The sequence below is a fragment of the Crocuta crocuta genome, unplaced genomic scaffold (assembly GCF_008692635.1).
Source record: "Crocuta crocuta isolate KB4526 unplaced genomic scaffold, BGI_CrCroc_1.0 scaffold13, whole genome shotgun sequence".
NCBI lineage: Eukaryota > Metazoa > Chordata > Mammalia > Carnivora > Hyaenidae > Crocuta > Crocuta crocuta.
Window position 1 is genome coordinate 5,070,301 of NW_027530007.1, and position 10,265 is coordinate 5,080,565.

The 10,265-nt window shown below is 61.5% G+C and overlaps 1 protein-coding gene across 1 annotated transcript in view; it reads left to right on the plus strand.

The window, feature by feature from the left end:
* PLEKHG5 (pleckstrin homology and RhoGEF domain containing G5) overlaps nt 1–10,265 on the plus strand; it is a 24,598-nt gene that overhangs the window by 9,774 nt on the left and 4,559 nt on the right. The window contains 10 exon segments of the mRNA XM_077763871.1: nt 5,004–5,133; nt 6,555–6,657; nt 7,046–7,103; nt 7,439–7,530; nt 7,953–8,089; nt 8,363–8,508; nt 8,982–9,167; nt 9,244–9,432; nt 9,747–9,842; nt 10,187–10,251. Coding sequence (XP_077619997.1) covers nt 5,004–5,133; nt 6,555–6,657; nt 7,046–7,103; nt 7,439–7,530; nt 7,953–8,089; nt 8,363–8,508; nt 8,982–9,167; nt 9,244–9,432; nt 9,747–9,842; nt 10,187–10,251 — 1,202 coding nt within the window.

Consider the following 10,265-nt stretch of genomic DNA (forward strand, 5'->3'; position numbering starts at 1 on the left):
GGGGCCGCCTCCGGGCTCACCTGTGGGTCCCAGGCCCTGCGCTGGGCCCCCGTCTCCCTTCCTCCCTCCAGGCCCTGCCCACACCCCCCTGCTCCAGCCTCTGGCCCCAGCCACTGTGGGAGTGGGGAAGTCTGACCCATGGTGTCGCATCCCCACCGTGCTCCCCAAAGGGCCCCCTCTGTTGTTTGTAAAGCGGGGGTCCATTGGCCGCCTTTGAGGGTGCTGGGTGATCTGGCTGTTCCATCCGGTGGGCTCTCCTCTCTGTGGGTTGAGTCCTGGGTACTCTCCCTGGGCGCTGCTGCCCCCCGCCCCCTCCCCCCCCCCGCAGGGGTGGTGGGGCCCTCAGAGGGTGGCCCTGACTGTGACAAGAAGGTGGAGAATAGGCACCGTCGCCTGAGAGCAGGTCCAAGAGTCTGGCTTTGTGCAGGGACCGCCCAGTTTTAGCGCAGGGGGAGACCCTCGCTCCCAGAGGGACCTGCGCCCTCTAGCAGTTTTCGATTGGAGATGTGAGAAGGGGTGGGGGAGCAGAGTCAGAGCAAGGGGGCACGCGCACTCCGGCCTGAGCCTCCCAGTTGGGCTTGGGGTTCTCCCTGGGGGCTCTTGGAAGTTCATCAACCCGACCTGTTGAATTACGTAGAGAAACAGCCCACCTGGTTCAGATCCTGGGCCTGACCCTCATGCGCCCTGCTGTCCCTGAGGCTGGGGGCCTCCAGGAGGATGGAAGCAGAGGAGGTCACCATGGGCGGGGCGCTGGCTGCCATCATCAGTAGTAGTGGTAGTAACAGCAGTAGTAGTAGTAGTAATGGAAGGAGTTCGCCAGAGCCTAGCACAGAGCTGGGAAATGAATCCTCCGAGTGTCTCAGGGAGACCAGGGCCTCCACAGGGCGGGCGCCCAGTAGGTGCTCAATAAATGTTTGTTGAGTCCTGAATCTGCTGTCAGTCACAAGGTGACTCCTTGTGTAAAATCCGCTGCCTGTACATTAGATTGGTTTAAAACCAGGATTGCGGCAGAGAGCCAGGGACCTGGGCTGGAAGGGTCCCCGAGGCTCCCCCCAGGACCCTCCAACCTAGCATGGCCCCTGCCAGGTCACCTCCCACCCACTATGAGACTAGGGCCTGGGTGACCTGCAGGCCTGCGGCCCCACCGCTCTGTGCCAGGGCACCAGCAGGGGAAGCCGTCAGGGTGGGAGGGGGCGTCTGTGCCAGGCTGGATGCAGGGGGGGGTGGCTGCCTGGCTGGTAGACTGTGGGGCTTCTGGGAAGAAGGGGCTACTCTGGCCTTCCCCAGAGTCACCGTCAAGAGGNAGCATAGTGGTTGTCACAGTTTAGTAGGTGAAGTGAAGACAGCAACAGGTGCCCCTCACCCCTGCCCAAAGCCCCAAGGACACCCTTGAAGACCCCTGAGAAGGGTGTGGGAGTCGGGAGCACCTGGCTTCCAGGCTGCCATTGGGAGTCTGGGCCATGATGTCTATCACACAGGGCTGCCGTGACCCCCTGGTCAGTCCCCCGGGGCCGGAGGACGCCTCAGCCCGCCCCCTGCTGGCTGTCGCTTCTCTGCCCATGTTTCTGGGTGGCTTTGTTGGTTTCCTCTCTGATGGAGGCCTGGGAGGAGGACACAGGAGCCCAGACAGTCAGCATCAGACTATGATTGCTTCCTCTTGCCTCCCTCCTCCCCAGACTACTGCCCCCGAGGCCAGCTCTCCCCCTGCACCCCTCCCCCCGCCGCTCCTCTCTGCCTCTCAGCCACCCAGGAGATAGACGGGGTGAAGGTGCTGGAAATCTAGGAGCTGGAGCTACACATGCTGGGTTCAAGTCCTGGCTGCACTGGCTGTGTGACCTCCAGCAAGTGATTCAAAACCCCCCTGAGGCTCGCTCTCCTCCTCTGTAAAATAGGGGCAGTCGTGGCCCCTGCCTCCTGGGGCGAGGAGCCCTCCGCGCAGCCCCGGGCACACGGCGACCCCGTTATACACATCAGACTTGTTCTCCTTCCCTTTGGCTACTTCCTCTGCTGTCTGCAGCCCGTCTATCCTCACCATCCGGCACCTTGAGAACCTCTGACCCGGCTCTCCCCAGACAAAAGCCTTTGAGTGACCCTCCATCACCCTGATGAACAGACTGAACAAGTATTCACTGAGTGGCTGGGGGCCGAGCAACGGCAGTGAGTCGGACAGACTAAAATCACTGACCTTGGGCAGGGCTGGCGAGCTGGGGGGGCAGCAGAGCGAAAGAGGCTGGTCCATGGCGGAAAGGACACCGAGGGGACAGGGAGTATGGAGGGGCGTTGACTTTAAAGTGTTGTTGTTCTTTAAGTTTTTTTATTTATTTTTGAGAGAGAGAGAGAGAGAGAATGCATGGGGGAGGGGCAGAGAGAGAGGGAGTGAGAGAAGCCCAAGCAGACTCTGCGTTGTCAGCGCAGAGCCTGACGTGGGTCTCGAACCCACTAACCGTGAGATTATGACCTGAGCCCAAATCAAGAGTCAGTAGCTTGGCGGGGGAGGGGGTGGGCGCCTGGGTGGCTCAGTCAGTTATGTGTCTGATTTTGGCTCAGGTTATGATCTCGTGGTTTGTGAGTTTGAACCCCATGTCGGGCTCTGTGCTGTCTGCGCAGAGCCTGGTTCGGATCCTCTGCCCCCCACCCCCCTCCCCCGCCCTTCCCCTGCTCATGCTCTCTTTCTCTCAAAATAAGTAAATAATAGTAAAAAGTCAGATCGAGCCACCCAGGCGCCCTCAAGGAGGGGCAGTGACTTTAAAGGGCTGTCACTTGTGGCTGGGGAGGAGCATTCCAGGCTGAGGGAGTAGCAGCTGCTCAGGGCTTGGAGGGGAGCACACTGGAAGCAGCATGTCCAAGAAGCCAGGGGTGGCGAGTGGAGCAGGGTGAGGCGGGAGGGGAGGGCCGGGCAGGAGGCCTCGCTACCCCCTACTCCCCCCGCCCCACAACCACCATACAGGACTCTGGCTTTTACTGGAGTGAGATAGGAAGCCGGTGAGGGTTTTGAGGAGGCGTATGTGACTCCTGGTTGAACAGGGGCCACTCTGGCCCTTCGCGGAGAACAGGGTGCAGGGCAGGTGGGAGCAGAGACTTGTTCTGAGGTCACTCTGAGAGGTGACTGGGACGCCCACCAGGGGGCAGCAGTGGGCTAATGAGCATGGCCGGGTTGAAGCTACAGACCCTGAAGGGAGAGCCACACGCATTGTCCCACCCACCGACTGGATGGGGGTGTCACAGAAAGGTGAGAGGTGACCCCTGGGATTTGGGCCTAATGTATTCGTTTCCTGGGGCTGCAGTGACAGTGAACCCCGATGGGGCAGANCTTAAAAAGTTATTTAAAAAAAACAAAACATGGTGGGGACCCAAAATGAGAGGGTCTGAGAGGGAAGAGAAGAATTAGATCATCTTTGTTGTGACTGTTGCAGTCATGTTTGATTGAGGCAGACGTCACCCGTGGATGTGAAAGCCCTGGAGTGTGAGATTGCCGGGAACAGGGTGTCTCAAAGTATCTCCCCACGGGCTACTTATTCATTACAAAGAGGAGAAGGTTCTTCACGCTGTACCGCGAGGCCCCCAAGGGACCCACTTGGAGCAGCACCGAGGAGGGCACAGTCCACTCTCTCGTGTCGCTGCCCCAAATGCTCAGCCTGAAACCACCCAAGGACCTCCAGAAAGATCTCCGTGGAGGGGCTTTCTCCCAGACTGCTGGCTCGAATGCTTCCAAGACGTCAGGGTGATGAAAGAAAAAACAAAAAGTGCAGAGAACTTTTTCTTAAAGGGATAAACAGATACAAAGAACGCATGTGCAAATCTTGAATTGGCTCCCGTAGGGGAAATAATCTATAAAGGCCATGGTTTAGACGGGCAGGCTAATGCAAATGTAGACCTTGGAAGGATCATATGCCAACGCTGTTTCCCGCGGGTGCCCGTTCATGGGAGAACACCCACGCTCTTCTGCGCCAGGGGAGGGGGAGATGACAGAGAAGGCCAGTGTGACAAAGTGTTCACGACGGGGGAAGGTAGGAACGTGTGTGGATGTCATTATACCAATCTTACAATTTTCCATAGGTTTGAAATATTTAAAAATGGGAAGTCAGGAAAATATGCGAACGAGAACCGGGAGGGAAAACCAGGAGGTGGTCAGGATGGAGAGACCTCTTCCACTGGGTTTTCTTTCGCTGAAAGGGAATGAGAAAAATGGAGCCGCAGGTGGAGAGGGGGAAGACCCTGTCTTGAGCCAATAGCCTGGGAGCCTGATGCCGTAGGGGAGGGCAGGGCTCGCCGGGAGGTGGCCGGGACTGGAAAGCCCCCAGTGCGGGGCAGGCAGGTGGACCTGTCGGTTCCCAGGGGCACAAGGAAAGTGGGCAGCAGAGGGGTCAGAGGTAGGCTGTGGGAGCCGAAGGGCAGAGAAGATGTGGCAGTTACCCACAGGGCTGGGGGAGAACGTGTGCGGGCTGCACAGTAAATACAGTGAGTGCTGGTGGGGGGCTGGGGGGGAGGCAGTGCCCAAGCACCCAGACTGCCAGCGCCTTTCCCTGACTCCCCTGACGCCCCTCCATCCCATGCGAGGTTGGCCATGCAGGGGCCAGACAGGTCACAGAACTTAGAGCAGAGGGTCTGGAGGGAGGACAGGAGGGGGTTGCCGGTTCCAACACTGAGCTGGCGGAAGCACACGGCAGCCCTGAGCATTTCGGGGTGCCCTTCCTGCCTGCGCCCCAGGAAGGGGCCCTGGTGGCAACTGCCTCGTGGTTCCTTACAGGCAGTCTCCCCTCCACCGTCCGTTCCTCTAGGGCAGGGGTGTGCTTTTCTCTGCGCCCCTCAGAGCGGACACACAGGGGAGTTTGGGAAGCGGCTGCAGAGTGAATTAATGAGCCTGGGGCCCCCTGGGGGGAATGGACGGTCGGAAAATGAAGAGCAGCCCTCGACCGACCAGGAGCCCCACTGTGCCCCGCGGTGGTCGGGGGGGCGCTCTGTGGGGGCCCAGTCCGATCCGCCTCTCCCTCCGGCCTCGCAAGGTATGCCACCACGCTGACTGCCAGCAGCTGCACCGCCGGGGGCCCCTCAACCTCTGCGAGGCCTGTGACAGCAAGTTCCACAGCGCCATGCATTATGACGGGCACGTCCGCTTCGACCTGCCTCCACAAGGTGAGCGTGGGTAGGGACCCAGCCTGGCGTGGAGAGTTCCCAGAGCAGCCCCCGACTGCCTGTCCAGGGGCACAGTGTCTTGGTAACTGTTGGAGCTGTAACAGGCCCATCAGAAGGACAGGAGTCGGGGCGCCTGGGCGGCGCAATTGGCCAAGCGGCCGACTTGGCTCAGGTCATGATCTCACGGTCCAGAAGACTGAGCCCCGCATCGGGCTCTGTACCGATGGCTCAGAGCCTGGAGCCTGCTTCAGATTCTGTGTCTCCCACTCTCTCCACACCTCCCCTGCTCGCGCTCTGTCTCTCTCTCTCTCAAAAATAAACATTAAAAAAAAAAAGAACAAGAGTTAACTGTAAATCATGAAACCCAAGTATGTTGTGGCCCCTTCTGTGCTACAAGTTTTTTAACAAGAGAAAAGGTTGGGGGACTGTGCCCCATGTCAAGAGCAGGCCTGTCTCTCCCGGGTTCGGGGTCCTTCTCCCTGGGTCTGCGTCTCCCTGTGCCTTTCGCCCTGGGCCAGCATGGAAAAGACCCCCTTCTCCTTTTCCTCTGGGCAGGGGACTGCTGGGCAGATCCTCCAGTCCTCCAGCCAGGCTGCCGGCAAGCAGGGCCCGCGGGGGCGGGGGCGGGTCAGAGGAGCTTGTAGAAGGGAACCAAAAACCCTCCTGCTGAATGGGGACGTGGCCCAGGCCCAGCACCAACGGCCTGTGCTGGGGTGACTTACAGGCATCTGAGCCTGGCCAGAAATGCCAACCCTTTGTCCCCCTTTTTAGCTGGTCAGAGGGACAAAACGACTCTCCCCCTCTGCCTGCTGGGATTCTGGGTGTGTTCACAGTGGTGTTGGGGGCGGGGAGAGGAGGCCTAAGAGAAAGAGCCATAGACTTTGGTCCTTTCCTGCAACATTTCCCAGAGACAGGGCTTCCTTATCCCTATTTTATTTTATTTTTAATTTTATTTTTATGTTTTTTTTTATTTTTATTTTTAGGAGAGAGAGAGAGAGACAGAGTGAGCAGGGGAGGGTCAGAGAGAGAGGGAGACACAGAATCTGAAACAGGCTCCAGGCTCTGAGCTGGCAGTCAGCACAGAGCCCGACGCTGGGCTCGAACCCACGAACCGCGAGATCATGACCTAAGCGAAAGTCGGACGCTTAACCGACTAAGCCACCCAGGCGCCCCATCCCTATTTTATAGAAGGGTAAACTGAGGCCACAGGTTTGGGGGCAGGGCATCACCTGGGATGTCATCCCAGGGCAGTTGTGTCCTTTTGAGTCTAGGGACGGATGGATGATGAGCAGCGACTGAGCTCCTCTCTACACAGACCTGAAGGGCCCTAGTTCGTCTGGGGGTGGGGCCTTCCCAGGATCGGTAGCAGGCTAAGTGGCAGCCAGAACAGGCGTGACCTTTCCTCCCACTTTACCCCAAAGGCTCTGTCCTGGCCAGGAACGTGTCTACCCGGTCATGCCCCCCACGCACCAGCCCTGCACTGGACCTGGAGGAGGAAGAGGAAAGCTCTATGGATGGCAAAGGGTAGGTGGTCAAAGTGGACACCTGAGGGATCCCAACGCCGGATCTCAGATCAGAGATCCAGGGACCAGAGGCTTCCGAGGACCTGACTGGAGACCCCTCCATGCCCCTGTGGATGCCCTGATTCCTTCTTGGAGGAAGCGGCCCAGCCTGGGCCAGCCTCCAACACCGTAGAACAGACTCCTCCTGACCAGGGACCACTGGGTGTGACTCCTGGGTTGGCCACCAGAGGGCGCCCAGCCCCTCGTGGGCCCTGGCCTGCCAGAGCCGCACCTGAGTTAGTACCTGATCACTGGGGTGAGCCAAGAGCGGGCAACCAGCCAGAGCCTATTCACATCCCACCCTGGTGTGGGCCCACCCATGCCTCCAACCTCTGCCCTCTGGCCTGCAGGGACCGGAAGAGCACAGGCCTGAAACTCTCCAAGAAGGCAAGGAGGAGACACACAGATGTAAGGAGCCCCCGCCCTTCCTGGGCCCTTTCCTTTCCCGTCCCCAAGACTGGGCCTGTCTGCCCTCAGCTCCAGGACCAGGAATGGGGCCTGGAGTGCGTGGGTCCCGCCCTGGCCAGCCTGCCCTTCAGCCCAGTACTGCCCACCTGCGCCGGATGGGAGATGCTACAGCAACTCCTCCCTCGGGCGAGAGGGACACTGGGGGCCTCCTTGGGACCAGGGCAGGCTGGGGAGATCCCTGGGCTCACTCCCATGCTGGGGTTCCCATCCTGCACCCTGGTGCGGGGGAGGGTCAGAGACCAGGGGTGCAGAAGCTGAGACCCACGCCCTTTCAGGACCCAAGCAAGGAGTGCTTCACCCTGAAGTTTGACCTGAATGTGGACATTGAGACCGAGATTGTGCCAGCCATGAAGAAGAAGTCACTGGGGTAGGGCTAGGAGGGGCCGAGGCAGGGGGAGTGGGGCTGGGGGGGGGGGTTGGGGCTTCTTGCAGGCGTAACTGTGTGTCTGTGTGGTGGTGTGAGTGAGCAGACCCGCCTGGGGCTTCCAACACGTGTATGTGTGGCCCAGTTCCTGGATGTGGACCGGCATGCGACCGTGTCCGCCCTGGTGTGCAAACATGGAAGCGTGAGGGCCTGAGAGCCCTGGCTTGCGTGTAGGCCCACGTAGGAGCGTGTGAACCTTTGTGGGCAGGTGTGGGAGTAGGCACACCTGTGTGTCCTTGTACCTGTGTACGATCCTGTGGGTGGCTCCCTTTCCCACTGGTAAGGTGGGGTGGAGCTGGGGCCGTGCAGAGGGTGGGGGGTGGTGTGCCTGCCCCCTAACATCCACACCTCCCACCCTGGGGCAGGGAGGTGCTGCTGCCGGTATTTGAAAGGAAGGGCATCACACTGGGCAAAGTGGAGATCTACCTGGACCAATCCAACACACCCCTTTCCCTCACCTTCGAGGCCTACAGGTTCGGGGGACACTACCTGCGGGTCAAAGGTGAGCCGTGAGCCTGGCGGGCAGGGTGGCTGCGGCCTGGCTGGGCCTCCCGGGGGTGGCTGCTGCTTCCCAGGCTCAGATTCCCATTGGCCATGTCCCTGAGCTGGCTCATTACCATACAGGTGTCTCTGCTGGGCCCTGGCAATGGGTGCCGGCCGGGCGGGGCCTTGGGGGAGGGCAGCTGGGCCTTGGTCGGATCCTCAGGAGAGAGAGGTCTGCGGTCCCCTCCTCCTGGGTGCTGAGGACCCTTCTTTGCCCCTCCTGCTGCCCCAGCCAAGCCGGGGGAAGAGGGGAAGGTGGAACAGGGGGTGAAGGACCCCAAGTCCCTGAGTCTGCCAATCCTGCGGCCAGCCAGGGCCCGGCCCCCCTCCCCGGAGCGCGTGGACCCCCAGAGTCGCCGGGAGAGCCTGGATATCCTGGTGAGAGGCTGTGTCAGGCTGGGGGCAGGGAGGGGCCTTAGAGGGGAGGTCAGCTGGGGCCCTCCCCTCTCGGGCTTTCATTTCCCCTTCTGGAAAATAGAGCTGGCTGTGAGGATGGGGGCCCCAAGATAATGGGTCTCTTATCTCTGGGAGTCTTATCTGCTGGTGCCCGAGGAGTGTGTGTGCGCGTGCACGTGCGCATGTGCTCACATCCATTTGGAGCTGTGCTCATAAGGGCACCGAAGTGTGCATGTGGCTGTGTGGTGCTCGGGGCTAGACGGTGGGCCAGACGCATCTGTGCCTGGATCTTCCAGCCCCCAGAGCAGTGTGGATCTCTGAAGAGGTGGCATCCCGGGGTGGGAGTGCAGAGACCCTCCCACACCCCAGCTTCCCTGACGTCCTGGAAACCCACCGTGGGGTGAGGTCTCCGGGAGCCAGGGGGCGCCTGGCCTTGACCACCATCCCCTGGCCAGGCCCCTGGCCGCCGCCGGAAGAACATGTCGGAGTTCCTGGGGGAGACGAGCATCCCTGGGCAGGAGGCCCCCACGCCTTCCAGCTGCTCTCTGCCCAGCGGTGGCAGCGACAGCTGGAAAAACCGGGCAGCCAGTCGCTTCAGCGGCTTCTTCAGCTCAGGCCCCAGCACCAGCGCCTTTGGCCGGGTATGTGGGCCCGCGGGCCCTGGGGCAGGGCGGCTGGCGGGCCGTCCCCCGACCCCAACGGCCGGTCTCCTTCCAGGAGGTGGACAAGATGGAGCAGCTGGAGGGCAAACTGCACGCCTACGGCCTCTTCGGGCTGCCCCGGCTGCCCCGCAGGCTGCGCTTCGACCACGACTCGTGGGAGGGGGAGGGGGACGAAGAGGAGGAGGAGGAAGACGCCTGCCTGCGGCTGGAAGACAGCTGGCGGGAGCTCATCGATGGGCATGAGGTGGGCACGGCCGCAGCCCTTCTCCCCCCCCCTCAGGGAAAGGGGGACACTTCCCTCCGCCTGACGGGGCCCTTCCAAGGACCCAGCGACAGGTGTTCTACCCGCCAGACGGCCGTCCCCCTTAACTCACTGTGGGAAACTGAGGCAAGGAGCACGCAGTGTGTTGCTTGGCTGTTTCAGTGGCGGAGGAGGGCGCGGGACTCGGGGGACCTCGCGTTTCCCCGGGAAAGGGAGGTTGCCTGCAAGGTGGCTCACCCCTCCTGGCCACGCGGGCACCTCTGCGACTCCCGGCCAACCCCCTGCACTTCCCGCAGAAGCTGACGCGGAGGCAGTGCCACCAGCAGGAGGCGGTGTGGGAGCTCCTGCACACAGAAGCCTCCTACATCAAGAAACTGAGGGTGATCACCAACGTGAGTGTGGGACGGCACCCTGCCTCCCTGCGCCCCGGAGCCTCCCTCTGGGGGGCCTGGACGGGGTCTGGGGCTTTGCAGAACACGGCAAGGAAAGTTCTGGGCCGGTTTGCCAAGTTGGCTGAGCGGTGGGCTCACTCTCAGCGCCCGCCTCCAGGCGGGGACGGGCAGGCTGGCTCCCGGGTGGGCAGCGGAGGCTGGGCCTCTTCCGAAGGGGTGAACCGGCTCTGTCCCGGGCCGCTTCAGGGCCTCCTGGGAGGGGAGGGGTAGAGGTGAGCCTAAGAGCCTGGGCGGGGCACGGGACGCGCCCACGCCCCCAGCTGCAGCGCTCCCTGCCCCCACAGCTCTTCCTCTGCTGCCTCCTGAACCTGCAAGAGTCGGGGCTGCTGTGTGAGGTGAGGCAGGCCCGGGGCGGGGTGCGCG